Below are 24,902 nucleotides of genomic sequence, written 5' to 3' on the forward strand. Positions count from 1 at the left end.
ATGCAATTGCCCACATCAGCAACTTGAAGTCTGCCTTTGACCTGTTTGTCACAGAAGAGATCATTCATCTTCTGTGCACCCACACAAACCTGCATGGGAGGAGGAGGTGTGAGGTTTGGGAGGATGTGGATGAAGTGGAGATGAGAGCCTACATTGGAATTCTGATTTGGGAAGTTAACCATGGAATGAGGGTCACATTCCAACTGACGGGAGCTACAAGGACACACTGTCACATGTGAAAACATCTTTACTTCATTTTTCTTGAAACTCCTCAGAAGACAACTGGCTCTGGTTGGTACAATCAAGGAGAAACAAACCAGAGCTACCTCCCCACCTCCTCCAACTGTGACAGCACAAGATTCTGTGCTGTCTTTCCTTTCACAAAAGGAAAGACTGCCATGTTAGTTTTCACAAAACTAACATGGCAGTATCCTACACGCCCAAGTGAGGGAAGAATGTGCTTCTTTTGTGCACAAACCCCAGGCAACCAGCAGTCAGCGACGGGGAATATAGGAAGCCTATAGCAGTAATATGATATAACTGGGATTTAAAGGGTTAAAATTCTGCGTTTGAATGAAATTTTAGTTTTAATGACAAGGACTGATGCAAATTTTAAAATTCAATTTTTGAAAATGAGAAAATCAGTTAAAAAATATTTATTTTAGAGCATTTTAGAACATAAAAAGGAGGTGGCCATTTTTGGCCACGAACAAGCTGAGAGGGAGTTTTTAGGTTTTTTTCATCACTGCACAAAAAGTAATGATTCATACAAATCAATGATACTGCTGATAATTGACATGCATTTAGCTGCAATGAAGGTTAAAAAAATAAATCAGGTTGCATGTGTTATTTGGTAAAAAAAAGTTTAATTTATAATTTTCTCATTTTATAAATTATTAGGACTACATGATATAACTGGGATTTAAAAGGTTAAAATTTATAGTTTGAATCAAATGTTGCTTCTAATGACAAGGACTGATGCTAATTTAAAAAATCAAGTTGTGAAACTTGTTGTTTGCCACACTTGAGCTCAAGGTCAGCCTTTTTGGCAGATTTGAAGTCAGTCTGTGAAGCCTTCGTGGCTCGGCAGGAAGGCTCTGCACTCAGTTCTGCAGCAGGTTGGCTACTTTGTTCCTGCAGGTTTTGTGGTAAACAAGCCTCTGCCAGTTGTTTCTTCAGGTTATTAATGGTGATCTCTGAATCAGTTTTGTAGTTGTAGGAATCCATTGCAAGCGTATGATGCTTTTCTTTCAGATCATTAATGGTATTCTCTAAAATTGTTTTGTTGGCTTCGAGCTCATTTACTTTCTTCTCAGATTCGGCCAGTTGGGTTATCAGATTGTCTATGTTCCCTGAATTATTGGTGCTAAAGTAACATTTCTGAAGTTCTTTTAGTTTATTCTCAGATGCCTCCAGTTTCATCTTGAGACAGTTAATATGTACCTTTGTCGCTTTTTTGTATTCACTGGGATAGTACCGGCACCATTCTTCCGATTTGTACGCCATATAACCAGCATCACCCCTCCTTTCACCGTTAAAATCTTCTGCCTTTTTCTGGGATTCCAGCATGTTTCGTTTCTGTGGTCTTTGTGCGTCTGACATCGTACGTGCTTCAGAGTTCTGCCTTCTCATGTTTTCTTCTGTGAAAGTGTGAAAATCGGTTAAAAATGTTAATTTTAGAACATTTCTAGAATATAAACATGAGGTGGCCATTTTTGGCCACGAACAAGCTGAAAGGGAGTTTTTTCAATTTTGCCTTGTCTGCAAAAATATATTAATGCATAATAATCAGTGTTCTTATTAATCAGTTACATATCTCAGGCTGTACTTTTGATAATACAAGAGAATCCCATAGTACTGAGAATATATAAAGTATTCAGTTTTGAGGTAATTTGCCAACGAGTGCATTGTTCAAACAAGCTGGCATTTGAAGGGTTAATAAATAAAAAAGGAATGAACATTTTACATTTACGTGAAGAACTGATGTTAGTTAAAAAACGTTATGCAAAAAAAAATCAAAAAACAAGAAAAATGTAAAAAATTATGCCCTCTGTTTGTTAGTGGCCATTTTTGTCCACAAACAAGCTGAAAGGGTAGTAAAAACGAACAAGTTCAGAGGGTTAAAGAGGAAGAAACCTGCGGCAGAACCAGGCTCACCAGGAACCAGGAAATACTTGTGTTACCTGCATACATCTTGTTCACTCTGTCAGTTGTTTAACACCTGCTGCTGATTTAGGAAACACAACCATATTACCCGGTGATAATCACAGATTAACATGGGTAGCTGTCCTCAATATAAAGTTGTGACATTAATTTGTATGAAGTAAGCAAATGTGCCTTATTTTTCATCAGCTCAGACAGCTGGGCTGCTGAAGGCTTGTTTTTACTGTTAGGGTAACTTATCTGATTTAAAATTGAATGACGTGATTTAAAATGAGGGGGTGATGGACAGTGAGCAGTGTATGAGTGAAGATTGAAAAAGGAAAGCAAAAATGTAATAAGGAACCAAGTTGATATTTTTTGTTTCCAGGTGATTGTAAGTGCTGTTTATTTAAGTAAAGCTATGACCTGCCTCCACATGAAACACATACCATCGTAAGTTTAGAGCACTTGCAGCGTCTTATAATAGAACTGCAGTGACTGTCAGTGTGTCTGAAGTTCAATGAGATTAAAGACTTCATGATCAAAATTCAGGAAACACACCTGTGTTAACTGGTGATACCCACAAGCAGTGGATAGTTATCATCAAAAACAAATGATTACCTTAAATAACCAAACCCAGGTGTTACAGGGAATACACAAACATGGAATCTGAAGGTGTTAGATTATTTCTTTTTACATTTATTAAGTAAATGAGTTGAGGGCACTGAGAATCTCATTCAGAAAATATTTGCTTTCACAATTCAGATGTAAACTGGTGCGTCCACTACAGCCACCTCAGAGAAAAAATATGAATTCTTTTGATGTATTTCAGTTAACATTCAGGACTGCTCCTGTTAATTAGTCAGTTCATGGGCATTTAAATATCTTTAAATCCTTTTAGCTGATCTTCAGGTTGGCTTTTTTTTTTCTTTTTTTTTTTTTAGCACACAGCAGTCACTCCCTTGCTGGACTTATTCTATCCTCCACAGTGAGAGTATCTCTGCTGGCCAAAACATTTTGCTCCTTTGAACAGATCAAATCATTATCTCCACTTCAAGCTTGTTTTAATCCACCCATACCATTCATTTTAATTATATTATTCAAAAGTACAGTGTCTTCCACTAGTGGCTGTGACTGTTAGCATCTCTTCAGTGAACTGTTGTATGGGACTATATAAAGAGAAGAAGAGGACTTGATGTCTGTAGAACATGACACTACAGCCAGCTTAATGTCTCCAAGCTGTCTGGTCCAGAGGGTAAAAAAAATGAAGGTTAATTACAGGCTCTGTCAGCTGCTTCTTTAGTTAGACAGAAGGGTCATTGTGCATTTTGTTGTGCCACAAAAAATGCAGATGAAATATCAAAAGCATAAAAAAAATCAACACAATCTTGGTGATATTCTTTATTTTGAATCACTGATGATATCACATATCAAAGACAAGGCTACAATGTGCAAGACTTTAATATAACTTTGTTACATTGTGATAAAAATTTGCAGTAAAAAATTAGACTTTTCTTAAATACAAGTATTGCTGACACATATTCAGCAAAGAGTGCACATTATTATTTCCTTAATTCCCTAAGAGTTAAAAGAGTTTGTAACAGTAACACACACACAGTCTATTTGAGTAATAAATAGCAGTGCTGACCAGTGGTGGCCAAAGTACTGACATTCTGTACTTAAGTAGAAGTACAAGTACTTGTGTTAAAAACTACTCTAGTAAAAGTTGAAGTACTGCTTCAACTGCTGTACTCAAGTAAAAGTAAAAAAGTACAGGCTCTGAAATCTACTCAAAGTAAGAAAGTAAAAGTAGCTCCTTGGAGGACGTTTCTTCCTCTTTCTTACATCTTTCTCCATCTGAGTGAAGTTATCGCTCATTCTTTGCTGTCCCTTAAAATACAGCAGCTGTTCTTTTAGCTAGCAGACACACTGTGTGACAAACTGCACACACTTTTTTTGTTCTTTACGTTTTCTGTCATTTATTGTCCTCACCGTTCCGGCGTGCAGCCTCTATGTAAAGCGCAACTTCCTCTGGCTCTTTCCGGTCTCCGAGCGAGCGTTGCAGGATCCTCTCCCTCTACCGTGTGGGGTGTCTGTTCCCTCCCTCCAACCCTGTTGTTCTGATTTCCAAGAAAAAGACACTCACAATCAAAAGCCGGCTCCCGCACTGACCGGAAATGCAAACGTTTCTCAGACGCATTAAAAATAAAGTAACGAGCTTGTTTTGTAAATGTAAGAAGTAGAAAGTACAGATACTTGTGTACAAATGTAGTGAGTAAAAGTAAAAAGTTGTCAGAAAAATAAATACTCAAGTAAAATACAGATACCTGAATAATCTACTTAAGTACAGTAACGAAGTATTTGTACTTCGTTACTGTCCACCACTGGTGCTGACACACTCAAAGTGTTTTCAGTGAATCAAACCCAACTATGGATTTTGATGAACATCAAGCAAGTGTCAGTACTAATAAAGATTGGACTTTTTTTTTTTTAATTTTACCTTATAGAAATACAGAAAAAGTCCCACAGTTTAAAATATTTCTATTAAACAGTACTACCACAATTGAAAAAATGTAAAAATAAAAATAAAAAATTAGGGATGCTGTGTAAATGTAAATAAAAACAGAATGCAATGATTTGCAAATCTCATAACTGCATCTACAAATTGTGGAACAGTTTCAGAGTAATGTTCCCAAACATAAAGTTGCAAAGACTGTGAATATCACATCAGCTACAGTGCATAATATCATCAAAAGATTCTGAGAATCTGGAGAAATCTGTGTGTGAAAGGAACAAGGCCAAAAATCAATACTGGATGCCTGTGATCTTCACGCCCTGAGGCACCACTACATTAAACACAGGAATGATTCTGTCATGGAAATGACTGCATGGGCTCAGGAACACTTCCCAAAATCACTGTCTGTGAACACAGTTCACTGTGCCATCCACAAATAAGGTTAAAGCACTATCATTTAAAGAAGAAGCCATATGTGACCACTATCCAGAAATGCTGCTGTCTTCTCTGAGCAAAAGCTCATTTAAAATGGACTGAAGCCAAATGGAAAACTGTTCTGTAGTCAGACAAATCAAAATTTGAAATTATTTTTGGAAAATATGGATGACACATCCTCCGGACTAAAGAGGAGAGGGACCATCAGGCTTGTTATCAGTGCTCAGTTCAAAAGCCTGCATCTCTGATGGTATGACGGTGCATCAGTGCCTATGGAATTGGCAGCTTGCCCATCTGGAAAGCCACCATCAGTGCTGAAAGGTATACACAGGTTTTTTTAAAACAAGACATGCTCCCATCCAGATGACATCTTTTTCAGGGAAGGCCTTGCATATTTCTGCAAGACAATGCTAAATGGTACTGCAACAGCATGGCTTCATGGTAGAAGAGTCTGGGTGCTGGCATGTGTGCAGTCCAGACCTTTCAATCTTTGGCACATCATAAAATAAAAAATAGAACAAAGATGACCCAGGACTGTCGAGCAGCTAGAATCCTATACCAGACAAGAAAGGCTTTGCATTCTGTTTTCATTTACACTTTACACCGCGTACCAAGTTTTTGGGAATTAGGGTTGTAGCATCATGTGCCATTTGGTATTTTCTCAAGTCAGTTCCAGTCTTTGGATCACAAAGGATGCTTTAGCTGCACAAGCATTAAAATTGGAACCATCAACCACTGAAGATAATCAGTTCAGGCACTGCAGCGGCACACTGAGCAGCTTTACTTCACCAACACTAAACTTTGTGGACAAAAGTCACACTGAACCAACAAGTAATAGAAAAGGAATATTTAAATCTTCAACAGGATTTTTGCCGCTTTTTTTTTTTTTTTAAATTAAAACAAGTTTAAGAAAGAAGTTGAAATAATAAGTATGATGTGTATATGAACAAAGGGAAGACAAAAAAAAGTGCTTTGTTAATCAGAGAGTGTTGTTGCATTAGTAGCAGGCAGAAATGACACACACCTGGCTGGCAACAATCATCTGAAAAAGTGCAAAGTTCACTTAATAAGTCCCTTATTCTCCTTTTTACAACCCAGCAATTACATTTAAAGACTCATGGAAAAGACTCATGTATTCTAGCTCAACTGTCCTGAATTGTATGAAATACTGTGTCTGTTCTTTTTTTTCACCTGTTTTGCAGACACGGGGCATTTTTTATAGTTACTTGTGTTGGACATCCTGTATCTTACACATATTTTAGGCTGTACGAGGGTACAGCTGTACGAAGGTGCAACAGCTTACTCTTCCTTTGGCTCGGTGAATGGCACCACCTTCTTGCCAGCTACAAACACCTCCGCTATGTTACGATCATCACCTGCCACAGAACAAGGAAGGGAGATCAGCATCAAGTAAATGGGTCAGAGTCACACTCTACTGAAATATTTTGGGAACCAAAAAAGTGTCACTCACCCAAATTCAAGAATTTTTCCAAAAGAATCTGAAATTCGAGAAATTATAAATTATTCCAATTGGACTTCAATCTGAGTTTTTTTGTTTTGTCTTAATTTATTTCAACAGATTTATAGTGTCCCACTACCAACCTTTGGTTTCTCAGGCTGGATGAGGTCAATAGGCCCATCCTCAGCAGCTACATTAATCCTCAGGGCATCAAAGTCTTTGCCCACTTCAAAGTTCCCCGTTTGGTCATTCAGGGACAAGGCTACAGAAAAATAGACTTCATAAAATAAACTGTTCAACATAGGGACTGAACACTTGATATATTAATCATAATAATAATCATAATCATAATGCCTACTGCAGAACTACTCGTTTTGAATGGCATGTGTATCTTACCTTGGCTGCCTCCCAGTGTGGCTAGTTTGAACACCTCCTCAAAACTGAGTGTTACGTCATGTGCTGGGTCCTGGATGGTCAAGACTTTAGATGCATCCAGAGTTCTCCTCACGGCATCGAGCACAGAGGCAGAATAGCCTCCAGCCACATCTGATGCAGCGCCACAGACACAGACAGGATGGGGCATTGAAATATAAAATATGAAAAGCAAGCACTTCCTTTGTATAGCTTTCTGACATGTGAAATCAAAGCGCCTATCAAATTAAACTTTTTAACCAACTTTGAGCTTGATTTTAAACTTTTACGCTGACCTGCGTGCCAAACCTCTCAGCTGACTGTCCTAAATGAACCATAAAAATGAGTGGTGCAATGTTTCAGTGTAACAGTGTGCACTAGTATGGGGAGTTTACAAAAGCTTAATCACCAAACATCATTACTTCTTTATAGTGTAAAGAAATGGTCTGTTTGCAGAAGTTTGCAGAATATTTAGAATTACACTTGCTCTGCTCCCACCTGTTCCCAGCCCCAACTTCACATTGTGCTTCAGGACATTGCGGACATTTAACACTCCACTGCACAACCTGAAAAGAAAGTGAGAGAGTGAGAGATGGCAATCAAACTGTAAATAAATATTACAGGGAATATTGTTTTACTGCCAGGTGATTATTATTTCAGGACTATTACTACTGACCTATTTAAGGTTTAAATTGAAATCCTTTTAATGCTCGTACAACCTAATTCTACATATATATATACACACACACACACACACACACACACTCAGTCAGATATAGTTCAAGAAACTATCAGGTACTTACGAAAAGTTGGAATTGGGACAGTGGGACAAAGATGCTCCTGTCTCTCTGAATAGAGCCAACTCTTCATCACTGAGGTAGCACCCATGGGCCATCACTGTCTGTGAAGCATCAGTGGTTATCAGTATTTATATCATTTTTGGTGCAAAAAATGTCTGTGCGGAGGCAGGGGCGTGCTGACCTTGTCAGTGAGCAGGTTGTATTTGTGATAGACATCTGTGTAAGACTCTGAATCAGGAAACAGCTCCTTCACAAGCTTCACTTCCTCCACATTTTCACTGATATGACTCTGACAACAAAAAGCGCACATCAGACAGAGCAGCAGCACAGTTATTGCATTATGCCATATGTTATTCTGTAATATTTGTATGTGTGTATTTATTTTATTATCTAAATGCCTAAAGGTCCAACTGTTGTCACCAGTTCTGATGTGTATTATATTGTCTGTTAAGGTCTAGATGTTTTTGTAGTAGTGTCACTTGGGCACCAGGGGGCAGAGGTTGTAGACTGGTTGTTTACCCTGTTTGAGGAAGGCCTTAGGGGCACAGGTGTAGGGAATCAGAGCCAGGAGGATGCAGTACAATTTTTCAGCCATGTGTGGTTGTTGGTTCTGAAGGTTATGCCATGTTTTTAATCCTTTTTTTGCACTTTTGAAGCTTTTTTTTTTTAATCTCTTAATCATGCACTCAAGATTTTGTGGTTTTAAGTTTTAGACGATAAAGTGTTCAAATTATTGGACATCTCAGACCTCAGTTTTTTCCACCACAAAGCACTGGGAATGGATTCAGATTCCCTCAAGTGGCCTTTTGGTGGTTTAATTGCCACCATACCAACATTAGATTGTCTCTGTGGAAAAAGTCGCCTGTAGACACAGCCTAGTTTGGTTGCTACAGCGAACTCACCTGAATGTGCAGGTTGTTATTTTTAGCAATTTCTCCCAGCTGTTTAAGCAAAGCTCCTGTGCAGGATGGAGCGAAACGGGGAGTCACCACAGGCTTCACTAAAGGGTACTACCCCAGAGGAGGTAAGAAGAAACAGACAGTCAGAAAACTTGTTTTTTCTTTCTTCTTCTTACATCTTTGAATAGTCCAATTTATTCCTGTTCATGCTTATTATAGAATCTTACCTTTTTGTTCAGGAGTTCTTTAATGAACCTTTAGAGAGCAAAATAACAATTTAGCTTATTTATTGGTGGCAGCCACATTCACAAATATGAAAATTCATCCATTTTTGCAACTGAAACTTCTACTCATAACAGATCTGCTGGTATTTGTGGTTAATAAGTTACCAACATATTTATGGGGTTTTAATTAGATGTGTTTAGCATATTTTAATGTGTAATTCTGTTAGACTGGGACCTTAAATTTTAGACTGTGAGAAATCCTAAGTGGAATTAGATTCCAAGTTATGCCACAAGGGAGCAGCCCCTTGCTAGTGAGAAGGGTTTTGGGGGGCACCAGTTCTCGTCTTAAGACTGGCAAAAACGAGAGATCGAAACACTTAGTAAGAAATAAAATCTGCTACTAATAAAAACTGCCATACCAAGTACAGGTTAAACCCTTCCTGTAGTTTGCTTTGTTAGGATGTTTTTTTTTGTTTTTGTGCTTTGAAACTGAGCATCTAGATGCTACTGCTAACTGAGGGATTTATGATTCTGTTGATCATGTACAGCAACTTTCACTACTACTGATATTTATTTAGACTCTTTCCCTCCAAGTAATCTTTGAATTAACTAAAATAATCACTTCCTCCAAACCGTCATTGTGTCTTTTAGGCCCCATTCCAAGAACACTGCTCAAAGAAATCCTACAATGCTTCGCTCTTAAATATGATCAATCTATCTTTATTAATGGGTTACATATCACAAGCCCTAAAATGCCATCACTTGACCCAGCTGTCTTAACTAATTATAGGCTGATCTCCAACCTTCCTTTTTATCTAAAAAATGATTGAAAGAGTAGTTGTAAAACAGTCAACTGATCGTCTGCAGAGGAATGGTTAATTTGAAGAGTTTCAGTACGGAATCAGAGGAGTGGACAAATATCCAACCAGAATTATGTCAGAAGCTGGTTGATGGTTAACAAAAGAATCTGGGCAAGGTGCAACAAGCAAAGGGAAATTTAACCAAATATTATTGGTGACTGACCACAACTGTAGTTTAACAGATGATGTCTTCATTGCAGGTTGCAATGAAGACATCATCTGTAACCAGTTAAGCTAATTTTTTAAAAGCTTATCATTACATTGTCCATATGGCGCTAATATTACTGTCAATGATATCATCAGATTATTTCCCCAATTTTTTTTTTTATATGGCTTTAATCTGTGACACATTTGACTTCTATCTGGAAAAAATCTGTAGCAATGTATCAGACATAATAGCTTGAAGTCCTGAAACTGGCTCCTCTCTGTTGCAGACTGAATAAATAGAGTGTAATTAAACTTGTTCTCTCATGGACTTTCCTCACAGTGGAAGAACTGCCTTGTTCTTATTTGGACAACACCCAACACTCAGCATTATGGTGTTGAATAAATGCTACAATTAAACATATGAAATAGTCAGCACCCACCGGCAAGTCTCGTCTTGAGACTCCTGCAAGGTCTCTTTGTAATGTTCCACCGAATTGTTCCTGTCCATGCACACCTTGCCAACCAAGGCACGCTGTCCAAAGTCATCTGCAAGAAAAGCATCAGTGAGTAAACAGGAACAGAAGTAAACATTAATCCATTTCATTTCCTTGATATCAAAGCTGTAACTGGGTTCATTTTTAAGGAAAAAAAAGTATGCCCACAAAAGATCACAAGGGGTCTAAGTGTTGTGGATGTTGCTTGTGACCATGAAGATATACAATAACTGCAATGAGAACGAGAATACTGTTTTACCATCCGTCTGACTTTTGCTATCAGTTACATATAAAAATGTTAACATTTTCCTAATTAGTTTATGGGCTCGATCACAAGTTTCAAGCTTATATAATACAACATGATGTTCCTTTCATGAATGATGACACACCATGGAATGTTTTAGGGTGTTGCTTGCCACTGACAAGTTGTTAATCTCTATGAGTCTGAGATTAACCTCTCTGCTGTCATATCTGTTTTTGAAAACTAAGATTTTGTGGTGCAACTACGATCAAACATTTTATGTCTGATCTGTCAAAACAGTTTTAAACTTCTTCAAGCTAATGAATTAAACATACTCAGAGCATTATGCAGCATGAATGTTAGATACATGGTTTGGAAATACTGCAACATGCCTCTGTTCAACAGTTGCTGACAAACAGGAACAGCTACCCAGAGCAGGACAAAGTTAAGGGTTCAACGCCCCTGTTTGCGCAAAATGACTCTAAAGCTTACAACAGCAGGTTTTGATGCATTAGTGTTACATCATTGCAAATTCATGCGAGCATGCGTTCAGTATTACATAATATGCAGGAAGAAGATAAGCTTAAGGTATAAAGGTGAAGGATCATTTCTGTACAGTGTGCACGATACATTTCATTTGAGTGAAGAAAGACAGCTTATTACACACACACACACACACACACACACACACACACACACACACACACACACACACACACACGCGCACGCGCACTAAACTCCCAGTCAATGACAATGTGACAGATAGCAAACAATGAAGCGGGCTAATGCTTAAATATCAATATTTAGCTCAAAGCATATGCTTATTAAAAAAAATAAAAGCATGTGCTTATTAAAAAAAAATAAAAGCATATGCTTGCGCGTGTGCTTTAGTATGAGAGATCTTACTAGCAATCTGGCCCAACAAGAGAGAGGCTTCAGTATGGATTGTAGCAAAGTAACATGCGGTGGTTGTTCCATTTCTCAGGGTTCTTCTCTGTAAAACACAAGGATCATATCGTGGGATTAAGACCAAATTCAACATTGCTGAGTCCCTCAAATTACAGGCTCACAAATGGACCTAAAATGGACATGATTGGAATCTGGGCCTATTCAACTGGTGCTGACATAACTGTCGTTTCTGAGACTTGACTTTCTAAATCTGTACTGGACAAAGATGTGACAATTCAGGGATTTAACATTTATCGCTCAGACCGTCCCAGGAAAGGAAGTGGTGTGGCAGTTTATGTGAAGGCGTGTCTGGCTTCAGGTCTTGTTTCTAGATCTGTACCTAAGCAATTTGAAATTGTGGCCTTAAGTATTAATCTGTTTGGAAACCAGTCTTTAATTGTTGTTGGCTCTTATCGGCCCCCATCTGCTTCTCCTGAAGCACTATCTTTTTTAGTTCAACTTTTGTCTCATGTGCATTTTAATGAAATCATTCTGGTAGGTGATTTTAACTGGGACTGGCTCTCTTCTGTGTCTGATGATGTTAAAGTGCATTGTTTGTTTTTTAATCTAACCCAAATTATTAAAAGTCAGACACGGCTGAATCCCAAATCCCCAGATAAATCATCTCTTATTGATCTTTTTTTTTAACCAATATGCCACATAAATTTTCCACATCAGCAGTTTTTGTCAATGATTTGAGTGATCACTGCATGGTGGCCGGTGCTGTGAGGAACATGAAACTTTCACGCTCTAAGCTCTGCATTATCACAAAAAGAAACTTAAAGCTTTTTTAGTGAGCAAGCGTTTCTTTATGATTTGATGGATTTTAACTGGGGTTGTATTACACTGATCGACAATGTCGCTTTAGCTTAGGAATATTTTTATAAGAGTTTTATCTACTTTGTGGACAAATACGCTCCTTATCACCGGGTCAGACTTAAAGGTCGGGACAGCCCCTGGTTCAATTCTGAACTGGCGGGTCTCCTACATGAGAGGAACCAGGCCCGGGCAGCCGCGAGGAAGTCTGATGCTGACTGGCTGCATTTTCGTCAGCTGCGTAATAGATTCACTGCCTCCATTAGGAAGGCGAAACGAGATTACTTTTTGGCCGATTACTTAGTTTGCTTCAAGTCACACATTGACCACCTGTTAAAGAAACTGAGGCTGAAACTGGGGTTCTTGTTCAGAAACAGATCATGTTTCCCTTTTGCTGCCTTGTTGCTGCCACTTTTTTACCCCACCTGGGCTATGCTGATATCATTTATATGAATGCCCCTGCTCATTCTCTCTGCCAGCTGGACTCAATTTATCATGGGGCATTAAGATTTATAACTGGTTGTAAACCCCTAACACACCACCACACTGGTTAACTGGTCCTCAATGACCTCACGCAGGATGGTTTCATTTTATCTATAAATCTGTTTCTGGTTTAGTCCGTTTGTATTTATCAAACTACATGCTATGTAAACAAAGTAGTCACAAATTGCATTCTCAGAAAATTATTACCTTCGTTGTTCCATCAGCTCATACTGAGCTTGGAAAAAAGGCTTTCTCCCTTTCTGCTCCATCTTCATGGGACACACTACAGAAGGACTTACAGCTCTCCCATTTTGCCCATTGACTTTAAAATACATATAAACAGTTTTGTCACATCATCACTGGGACCTTGTCCTGGTTTTAATATCACTGTGTAAACATTTGGCATTTTACTTACTATTTATTGTATTATTTTATTGTTGTAAATTTATTATATTTTTGGAAACAGGTCTCTCTTGCAAATGAGATGCTGATTCTCAATGGGGCTACTTGTATAAATAAAGGTTAAGTAAAGAAAAAGAAAACAACAACTTGTAACTGATGAAATTTTGATGGCCACTTATTTTTCCATGTCAGTAAACTCACCACAATTTGAGTGTAGACCTTGCGGGCAAACTCCAAGTCCTTAAAGCGTGACTCCACAGATGGATGTGAGTGTCTACCAGACCCGGCATGAAGAACTCACTGGAATACAGCAAGCCATAAAAGTGCTTTAAATATATGGTTATTATACCCTATGCAAGAAATCACCTTCTTTCAGTGCAGAGATGCACATCTTTATAATCATATGTGTGGAGCTATATCACAAGCTTTAATGTGACTTATTGAAGTCACATCACATGCTATAACTATGATTAAAAATTTCAACATATCCAGTAACTTATTGATATAATAAACTTACTGTTGTGCCAGTTGAGTGACATCAGATGGCTTGAATCCAAAGGTCTGAGACACTTTTTCTAACTCCTTGCCTTCCCTGATAAAAGCAATCTGATATGTAGCAGAATAGAAATCAGGAGTTAATGGTATACCTGCAGAAAAGTGCTTACAAATAAGTAAAAGAGCTGAGAACTCTGGAAGAAAGGAAAACATCATCAAACTGTTGTATAATTTTAATATGTTTAGCTTCTACTGTATTTTGATCAGCCATTTAATAATGTATTTATTCATACAGAACAACCGAGTCTGTTCTTCTCTGGGCATAAAGAAAATGTATATTAAAAGTTATATATCCTTTTTAAAAAAAAAAATATATATATATACACATATATATATCACACGCTGTAATCAGATAGGTAGACCTACTGGAGGAGTATAATGGTAAGTGTTTTGTATCAGGGGATTTACTGTTGGCCACACTGTCAAAGTTGCTCAGCAACAGCACACAAGAAAAAAATAAAACAGCATAGCATACTAAAACAGACTTACGCCATAAAACGTACCCGATTTAATTATTTTCCATTGAAAATCATCAGAATATCTATCAAATGTAAAATGCAAAAGTGTATTTTTGATATTCTGGAGTACCGCAAACCTTTCCCTGTGTATCTACTCCCAGGAGCGCATCTTCCAGCGTTTGTAGCGCAGTTTGTTGAGTCGAGTGGACAAATGTGCCCCTGTACACAAACGCTATTGGGGTGTCGGGTCGGTCAGAGGTTGCCATATCTTTTCCAGGTAAGTCGCGCTGCAGCAGTGAGATACCGCCTGCAGCGGGAGCGACCCAGGGTTATGTCCACTGGCAGTGCCAAACACCACCTGACAGCAGAGGTCTTGAGCAGCCAATGAGAGGACAGGGTGTAGGTGCTTGTTGGGAATGTCACATTGTCTTCAGACACGACCAGCGTATGAACTTAATGAGGAATTAGCTGTTTTACGTTTATTTTACTCACACGTGCCTCAAACCGAGGTGCGGTGCGTCAAAGTAGGTTACCCAAGTTCAGGGAATAAAATCGATCCCGAAGCAGCGCCGCAACTTACACGATCCCTCATTTCTCTTGCGCAAAGTCGGACATAATCAGTTCTTTTCAAAAAGACATAAAATAAAAACCTTATTCAGCATCAGTTCATCTTAGAGAATGGCAGCAACGTGTTTTATTGTCACTGAGTTAAAATATTTAAATGAAACCAAGAGTTTAGCGGCTCAGATGGCTTAAATATCTGATCTGAGACCTGTAAAAGTCTCTCCGATTAAGGGTGTTTGAGTTCCATGAGTTTTATGGTTTCATAATTATAATATTTAAGTTAATGAAATTGAGACAACATTTGATAATAAGTACTCCAGAGAAGAAAAGCAATCAGTCTTGGCGTCTTTTATTTTTAAAAAATACAACATATAATTTCAGACGAATGCAAAAATATTATTAATCAGAAACATATCATGACCTGAGAAAGAGAACCATCAACCAGTCTACAGTTGTGCTCGTCCATATACTCATCAGAGGCATCAATGTCATGGCCATTTTGGGCGTTGAATGATTTCTTTGAACTGTTCTTTTTCCAGGGTGGAATTACTGCGCAGCATCTTGTTTTTTGATTTTTAGCTCAGCTTTTAACTCAGTTCAGCCACACATTCTCCTTAAAAAGTTGGTGCAGATGAATGTAAACCTGTTTTTAATTAGGTGGTATCACTCTTTCCTTACCATTAGGCCGCAGCAAGTCAAATTCAACTCCACTCTTTCAGATACATTGGAGGGCAGCACTGGTGCCCCTCCAGGGGTGCGTCAGTTCGCCATTCTTGTTCACCTTGTATACAAATGACCGTGGGTTCTGAGCCAAATCAGCACATTGTGAAGTTTTCCAATGACACTGTCATTCTCAGTCTGCTCACCAAGGATTCCAGTGAATCCCCCCACAGAGCTGCTGCTAGAGTCGTGGCCTGGTGTGATAAGCATTAACTTCACATAAATACCTGCAAGGCTGTTGAGATGCTGTTGGATCCCAGATCAGTTTTGTGCTCTTGGGGTACTGCCACCATGCCATTTTGTAGCAAGACAGCAGAATAACATATTTCCTGCACTTCTTGTAGCCCTGGACCCAATTACTGACCATTTGTGTTCAATATTATATTAAAACAGTCCAAAAGCAGGTCAAATCACATAAAAGCCTATGCCCTCTAGATTGGATACTTGCCCCACCCTCCTCAGTATCATGGATATGACATAGTTTTACAATGCGTATCATACTCAAATACAGCTTTATCTATCCATGAAGCCAGATGACACATCAATTAGTTAAACTGCAGGAAATGGTAAATGGACTAGTTCTTATATAGCACTTTTCTACTCAGTCTGAGCACTCAAAGCACTTATATCAAAGCACTTATACAACATTTACCCACGCACACCCATTCATACAAGCACTTCCAATATTAACTAAGCTAAGTGCTTTAATTATCTAACATTCACACACATTCACACTCTGACGGTTGCGTCAGAGAGCAACTTGGGGTTAAGTATCTTGCCCAGCCTGGAGTAGCCAGGAATCGAACTGCTGACCTTCCGATCAGTAGGTGACCTGCTCTACTGAGCTACAGCTACCCCTTAAAGAATATCTTAAAGACATAAAGACCAGGATGACCTCTAATTTCCTGCTTCTAAATTCAGATAAAACTGGAGTTATGGTACTCAGCCCCACAAATCTTAGAAACATGGTGTTTAACCAGATACTTACTCTGGATGGCATTACTTTGGCGTCCAGTAACACTGTGAGAAATTTTGGAGTAATTTTTGAGCAGTATATGTCCTTCAATGCACATATTAAGCAAATATATAGGATTGATTTTCTGTATTTGCTTAATATTTCTAAAATTAGAAACATCTCAGAGTGATGCTGAAAAGCTAATTAATACATTTAATACTTCTAGACTGGACTATTGTAATTCATTATTATCAGGCTGTCATCAAAGCTCCCCGAAAAGCCTTCAGCTGATTCAAAATGCTGCAGCTAGAATGCTGACAGGGACTAGAAAAAGAGAGCATATTTCTCCCATATTGGCTTCTCTTCATTGGCTCTCTGTTAAATCCAGAAATGAATTTAAAATTCTTCTTCTCACATACAAGATCTTGAATAATCAGGCTTACCTTAAAGACCTCATAGTAACGTATCATCCCAATAGAGCACTTCGCTCTCAGACTGCTGGCTTACTTGTGGTTCCTAGGATACTTAAGAGTAGAATGGGAGGCAGAGCCTTCAGCTTTCAGGCCTTTCTTCTGTGGAACCAGCTCCCAATTTGGATTCTCTATTTTTAAGATTAGGCTTAAACCTTTTCTTTATGATCAAGCTTATAGTTAGGGCTGGATCAGGTGACCCTGAACCATCCCTTAGTTACGTTATAACAGGCCTAGACTGTTGGGGGTTTCCTGTGCTGCACTGAGTGTTTCTTTTCATTCACCTCTTTTCACTCTGTTTATACCCCACTCTGCATTTAATCATTGGTTGTCATTAATCTCTGGCTGTCTTCCACAGCATGTCTTTTGTCCTGTCTCTCTCACAAACAGCTCCTTCCTCAGTCCAATAGAGAAGTTTTTCTCTACATGGAGGTGGAAGGTGTTTGACCACCAGCCCTACGCGAGGGAGAATATGCTGGAGGCAATGGAACACGCATGGGATAATGTTACTGCAGAGTCCTGTCAAGGCTGGATTTGGCACACAATGGGGGTTTTCCCCCCATTGCGTGGCATGAGATTGCATTGCCTGTGATTTGGGTGAGGTCCTCTGGCCAGACCACACACACAAACATGATGGTCCAGAATGAATCTGTTGTGCAGTGCTGTGCTTTTCATGTGTTTTTTATTTTTATTTCTTTTTTGTCTACATTCAGCATTGTCATATCACTCTGACTATGGCAGTGTTTGACTGTATAAACCTGGAATAAAAGAGGGGTAAAATACGAGAGTTTCCTGGCCAAAACGGGAGACTTGACAGGCAGGGTTCTAGCCAGAAATTTTTTTCAGCCTGGCACCAATATTGACCAAGGTGAATGTGTAATCTACATGGGAGCTGTTTTTTTGTGAACATATTTTATAGCAGGCACCAAGCGCTTCTCAAATCATATGAATTTAACATGAAACTCTCACACGCACATGGTGTGCCTGCCAACGTAGGATGCAACATTAATCTCCCCACTCCAGAAACCTCTGTCACCATTAAACAATCTGATGTTACCAAACAAAGCATCCTCATCCACAGAGCACACCACATGGGTCTGAGTCCCCTGCACTCAGACACAAAAGCAAAGGACTTGAGGTAAATAAACACATAATATAAACGCAACTTTAGCTAAGGCATATTCAAGGTAAGACAAATTTCATAAGTGTCAGCATCCTTCACACAGTCATTCAGTCCTCATGGTGTTGCAGCATCCTCTTCAGGCAGCGGAGGTTGAATCTCACTGACTTGCTTCCCAATTGTGACTATGGCTGAAACCAACTTATGGGTGTTTATCCTGTTACGTCAGTAGACCAAAAACCAGCCAGCAACCAGATGACACCAGAATCCAATTCTTGTACCAAACACTGGGCCAGCACCCTCTCATGTGTTTCCATGGTCTTACTGTAGTACGGTAGTAGCAGATAAGTAATATCAATAATAGTGGGGGAGCTTTCAATGAGTGTCTTTTCTCAAAAATAGGGGTCACTGCTTATATAGAGTTTAATCTGTCCCTCAATTAGATGTTTTTTTTTTTTTTAATGAAAAGAAAACAATCTACAGGTTTGTAATTGTAATCTAGTCTGAGTCTTGTTGAGGTTGTATTTTGAAACTAGTCAATGTAAAACCTGGAAGGATGTCAAAGATCCTTTGTTTCTTTTAACTGATACGGGGTCAAGGATGTAACATGCTTGCTTACATGTGTCTCTGTGACTGCATTTGATCTTATCTAAGTGCTGCTGGTAACTCTTAAATGAGCATCTGCTTAGGTGGGCTTTCAGTATTCGCTCACAGGCTGTTATTGACACTGAGCATCTGATCTTAGCCTCAGTGCCACCCAGATGCCACTTGGGTGGGTGGGGGAGATCACAGGTCTATGCTAGGCATGAAGCTGCATGCTCTACTGGACAACGTACTACATATTCTGCAATTATAAGGCAAATACATGGAGGTTGGACATACCGGGCATTGTCATTTAGGCTGACTTCACTGCAAAGACCCTGTAGTACATACAGTATGTGCTTGTTGCCGACATGTCTCTGGGGAGGGAAATATTCCTGTATCACAGCTGTTGAAGTAGGGCAGAAGAGAAGGAGTTAATCCTGCTGACTGGTCTGACTATACTGCACAGTATGTCAGCTACACTGTTAAAGTACTGCATGCTGTAGGTTCCACACTGAGCATTGTACGTATTCTGAAGGGGCCAGGAGGGAATGTGCTGAAGTAAAGCATGCAAACCTTGCGTACGATTTATGACTGGCTGTTTTGAACAAGCTCAAGTAAAGAAACTCAAATTATTTTGCTCACGTCAGATTCAAAATGGACTCCAAGGTTTAACTGAGCCCTCGCTATTTGAATGACATTCTGGTTTCTGTATACAGCAACACTTTTGACCCAGGCTGTCTCTTACGTGTCACCCTCGACCAAGTGGAAACTGGAAATTGCTGCAGGCCCTGCCCTTCCTTTCTACTGCTAAATTTCATCAGCCAGAGAACTGGAGGTGAGATGCTCATTACTACATCGTCCGACACCATGAGGTCTTGGGACCGTAATATGAAATGTGTTTTTGAAAGTATGTAGTTGATACTGTATGACAAAATACAAATATTCTAGTGTACAACAGATGTACAAGAATAAAGCATTTGCTAAGCTCACAAATGCCATCTGTCCACTGTATGATATTTGGATTTTCTTTTTTTTTTTTAAAGTTTGTTTGCAGTGTTAGCACTGTTGAGTTGTGGCAGGAGGATTTAACAAAAAAAAATGACTTGTTTTGACAACAGAAATTCCACATTAAATCCACTGAAAGTAGATTTCTTTTTACAGAGGCACGGTGGTTATTGAGAAACAAAATTTGCATTTTTAGTGTCTTTTGTGAACATGAGGATTTTATTTTATTTTACTTCTGATTTGGACATCTGACAATTGTTATTTGACAGAATTAAAAAACTGTGAACTGAGCCTGAAAGTAATTTTATGCTTTTTAAAAGTGCAATCTACGTATTTTGCTTTTAATTCATTAATTTTACACTTTTGCTACATTGTAAGTAAAAGAGCTGATAACTTTTTAGACAGCAAAAAGTTTAGTGCAATAAATTCATAACTTGAAAATAAACAAACCACCGCAAAGTGTTACAGTAACTATGAGAAATCAGAAAAAACTGATGTTATTAGTTTTAAAAGCTACTTCTGTGTCCATCAAACACTTAACAGCGTTTCTCAATCGCCAAAACACTAAACCCCATTCCCTAAAGCAAATTCACAGAAGCCTAAATGAATTTCTCGAATCACACTCTTTTTGCCAAACCACAAACACAGTTCAGGCACTTGGACACATCCGGAGCAACTCAATCACTCTCTTTTGCACAACAGCAAACACATTCTCAGTCACTAAACACACTTCACACATGTGTTGCTGAACCTTAAACAGTCTCAGTCATTTCACACGCGTGTTGAAAAATCATTGACAATGGCAGGAGAATCAGAACAAAACTCCAACATTGCTGTCAGCTGTTACACACAGCAACTCCCAATTGAACATACATTTGTCAAATGAAGTGTCCAGACCAGCTGGGCAGGATAAAAGTCAGTTTATTGTGCAGGTGGCGCATGTGCATCTATAATGGACAGACACCTACAGAGAGGCAGAGGAGGAAAAGTGCGTGTGAGAGGTGGCGGACGAGGAGGAAGAGGACAAGGACGACGGAGAACCGTCATCACCGATGAGATTCGGGCAACCATTGTACACCAGGTCCTCGTCCGCGGGATGACAACGATGAAAGCAGGACAAAAGGTCCAATGTTTCGGGCACAGCTGCCCTTCTTCAGACAGACTTACTCAAGTCTGAAGAAGGGCAGCTGTGCCCGAAACGTTGCTTCCTCGAGGCTTTGTTAATACATTTTCTTCCAGGAGCTTCTCTGGTGTGCGGACTTTCTTTCTTCTCTTCATCGGCTCCCTGTTAAATCAGGAATAGAATTTATAATCCTTCTCCTCACATACAAGGTCTTGAATAATCAGGCCCCAGCTTATCATAAAGACCTTATAGTACTGTATCACCCCAATAGAGCACTTCGCTCTCAGGCTGCTGGCTTACTTGTGATTCCTAGGATAATTAGGAGTAGAATGGGAGGCAGAGCCTTCAGGTTTCAGGCCCCTCTTCTGTGGAACCAGCTCCCAGTTTGGAATCGGGAGACAGACACCCTCTCTATTTTTAAGCTTAGGATTAAAACTTTCCCTTTTGATCAAGCTTATAGTTAGGGCTGGATCAGGTGACCCTGAACCATCCCTTACTTATGCTGCTATGGGCAGCATAGCATAGTTAACTTTGGCAGACCAGTTTGGGTATTTTTGGGCATGGAGCCTTCTCTCTTGATCAGCCTGCTCGTAATACTTTGCCTGCTGGTCCCACGACAGCGATTTCCACTGTGGACAGAAGAACACACTGTCAGCATCCACACTGCTACTACACATAACTACAGGACAGCTGGTACACAGGCACAAACATGAGCATAAAACATAAACAGATGCATGCACTTACCCTCTCTCCCATGACTGCATTAAGGGTGGCATTCCCACTGATGTTCATTTCTGCTTTAACCTTTGCCCTCTGCTCCTTCACAAAGATCATGAATGCGTTTGGTGGCTTCTTGATGTGCTGCTCTTCCTGCTCGTCCTGACGCTTCCTCTTTCTATAGGAATAACACAGAGTAAGAGCACATGATACCACTGTGTACAACTCTGAGGAAAGGATTTAAAAAACACGAGTGAAGCTGTATAGCTGAATCAAAGCTCCATCAAAGAAGGCTGAATACATTCATGCAGGCATCTGCAGATAAATGACAGATAGCTGCAGATCGTGATCCAGTCCCACTCAATAAAGTCTAAAAGCAGCAGAGCAAACTTACTTTGGAGTGGGTGTGTTGACTGCAGGACAGGGTGGAGTGAAGTCGCACACCAACACACCGTTCCTACACAGACACAGAGAGACGGGTATGAGGTAACAAAGAGTTTATGAAGATACAGATGTTCAGCAGCTGTGTTCACTTATGTGTTTGTGTCTTTTACTTACAATACTGTGACAGGACGCAGGTATGTCAACATGCTGCCTGGAATCTGCAGTTTGTTGTTATTCTGGAAACATTTAAACCACAGAACAGGTGATCACACAAGATGCAATAGTATCATCTATCCGCCAGATGGCAGTATTTACCCCCTCTTTTAGATGTAAACGCTGAATCTGAACATGAGACATCTGTGAGATGAAAACACATCTGGGGGGCTGAAATATGCAGGTGAATAATCACAATGTGCCTGAATGTTTCTGCTGAGGCTCACAAAGGTCAGTAATATGAGGGAGAACAGGAGCTTACTGGGTTTGCAGGAGCAGCAGGGAGAGAAGGAGCAGCAGGGAGAACAGGAGCAGCAGGAAGAGCAGTGGCTGCTGTGGGAATCCAGCTCACAGGCCAATGATAGAGCAGGTTCTGTGGAGGGATGGAGAAAGTTCAAAATCCGTAATTCTGACACTTAGTACAGCCTTTCAAAGACCACATGATGAGCACCATAGAAACATACAGTATGTGTAGAGAGACTGAACCCTTGGTAATCTATCATCACCAGATTCAGAGAAGATTACATGAACAACACAGAGCACAGTGATCAATGGGAGGAGAACATCTTCATGAAACTAGATTCATCCATAGTTTTTATTGTTCTTGACAGCTTCACTTTGCTCTCCTCAATTATTACTTTACTTCCTCAATTATTACTGCTGAGAAGGCTGAGGTCTTTTGGAGTGCAGGGGACACTCCTGAAGACCTTCTATGACTCTGTGGTGGCATCAGCCATCTTCTATGCAGCAGTATGTTGGAGCAGCAGCTTGTCTACAGCTGAGAGGAAGAGGATAGACAAGCTCATCAGGAAAGCCAGCTTTGTCCTAGGATGTCCTCTCGACTCAGTGCAGGTGGTGGGAGACAGAAGGACTCTGACCAAAATAACATCACTGATGGACAAGGTCTCCCATCCCATGCATGAAACTGTTGCTGAGCTGGAGAGCTCCTTCAGTGACAGACTGCTGCATCCTAAATGCACAAAGGAGCGTTACCGTAGATCCTTCCTCCAGCAGCTGTAAGACTTTATAACCATCACTGCTCCCAACAAAAACCACATAGCCTACACAATGTAGGATAATATATAATATACTGTAAATAGTCCGGCACATCATGCACTTGTATATAGTGTTATTATTATTAGTAGTATTAAGGTTAATATTGTTTGTTGATTTATATATATTCTTTTCTTAATAGTGTGAATTATTATATCTTTATTTATATTTATAATAACTGCGGCTGCTGTTACACCCAAATTTTCCCCTCTGTTGGGACAATAAAGGCTGTTTCTTCTTCTTCTTCTTCTTGAATTATGACTCAGTGGCAGTGATTACATTTACTGATCAGCAAAGCGTCACGCCACAGTTATACACGGCTAAAATACAAGGAAGGTACAGCAGACATTTTTCCTTCGGCCTGAAGCATCCAACAGTTTTAAGTACCTTTATCAATAAAAGTCTAATGACACTGGTCACCACCTCTGCATGTCTTACCTGTTCCTGGCTACCTGTCACCGGCTGACTATAGAGGTGAGCTGGCACTGTGGTGGGGGGAGCAGTCATTGGGGGAAATTGTTGCACAATTGCAGGAGGACTCTCTGCAGCTGGCTGAGGGGAGGCGGGTGGCACAGCAGGCAAACCAGGTGGAGGTGAAGGATTAGTCGTTTCATCACACAGGTCATTTTTGAGACTCTCAAAGCACAGAATCCATCTCTTCCAACTCCAGTTCATCAATGGCACTGTCTGCTGCTGGCTGAGGGGAGGCGGGTGGCTTCAGCAGGCAAACCAGGTGGAGGTGAAGGATCGGCTGTTCAGCACACAGGTCATTTATGGCACAATTGAGCATAGAATTCAGCTCTTCCCAGTCCAATCCCTCAATGGCACTTTCGAGCTCTTTCTGTATGGATTTTCAGCTCAATGATGTGCTGTGTGTCTGAACAAAAGAATGACAAACTGTCTGAGATCCTGTGGCACACATTTATAGGAGGTTTTGATCCTCTTAGAATGGACCAACATCTTCAACATCCTACAGAGTTAAACTACGGCCAAGTATTTTGTGGGAACAAGCTACAACTTACCAGTTAAATCAGTTAGTTTTAGAGTATTAAGCAAAAACTTTTGAGTATTTAACTTCATATAAAGAAGTAAAATACCTGTAAAAGTGTTGTATTTATGAATGAACTGAAACCAAGCTATAGTTCTTACTCTATACTTTGTAACACAATCAGAGCCAAGTATAACGCACTGTGACACATGCCGTTACCCAGGTATACATAATATAGTGATTTCTTTTCAGTTTGTTTTTTACATATATGTATGTTCAGTTCAGTTGTTTTAGATGTACATAGTCACCCCTCTTTTTTATATATATAATCTTTATTAATTTAATAATACTAAGAAGGTACATTTGTATCTGTATTTGATTTGATTCAAAAAATTCCTTTCTTTTAGTTCAGCTTCAGCTCAACCAGTTCACAACATTAATACAAATACTGACATCTATGATTTGGTAACTGATTAAACTGAACTAGATTGCAGAGGGAAATATAGTACATTTATTTAACAGCTGTAGTAACAAGTTACTCTGAAGATTAAAGTTTTACAGGCATTCCTGTGACAAACTAATACTGTTTTGATGCATTGTTAGAAATTAAATCATCCCAAAAGTTCATTAATTTGTACCAACAGTGTACCGTGTGACAGAAGCTGCTCCTTTACGTATATTTTTTCCTGATAATACTGGTGCACATTCTGTTCAAT

At 39.5% G+C, this 24,902-nt stretch overlaps 1 protein-coding gene and 1 pseudogene across 1 annotated transcript; both read right to left on the reverse strand.

Annotated features, from left to right (window-relative positions):
- Nucleotides 1-4,120: 4,120 nt before the first annotated feature.
- Nucleotides 4,121-14,568, reverse strand: LOC115775494 (guanine deaminase-like; annotated as a pseudogene).
- Nucleotides 14,569-21,222: 6,654 nt separating this feature from the next.
- On the reverse strand, nt 21,223-23,705 carry LOC115775495 (transcription factor 7-like 1). Its single transcript, XM_030723021.1, has 6 exons — nt 23,637-23,705; nt 22,408-22,518; nt 22,107-22,168; nt 21,943-22,005; nt 21,576-21,726; nt 21,223-21,460 (listed from the first exon to the last, which is right to left on the reverse strand). The coding sequence occupies exons 1-6, from the start codon at nt 23,703-23,705 to the stop codon at nt 21,329-21,331; spliced, it is 588 nt and encodes a 195-aa protein (XP_030578881.1). The 3' UTR covers nt 21,223-21,328.
- Between the last annotated feature and the right edge of the window lie 1,197 nt (nt 23,706-24,902).

Source organism: Archocentrus centrarchus, unplaced genomic scaffold (assembly GCF_007364275.1).
Source record: "Archocentrus centrarchus isolate MPI-CPG fArcCen1 unplaced genomic scaffold, fArcCen1 scaffold_162_ctg1, whole genome shotgun sequence".
Classification (NCBI taxonomy): Eukaryota; Metazoa; Chordata; class Actinopteri; order Cichliformes; family Cichlidae; genus Archocentrus; species Archocentrus centrarchus.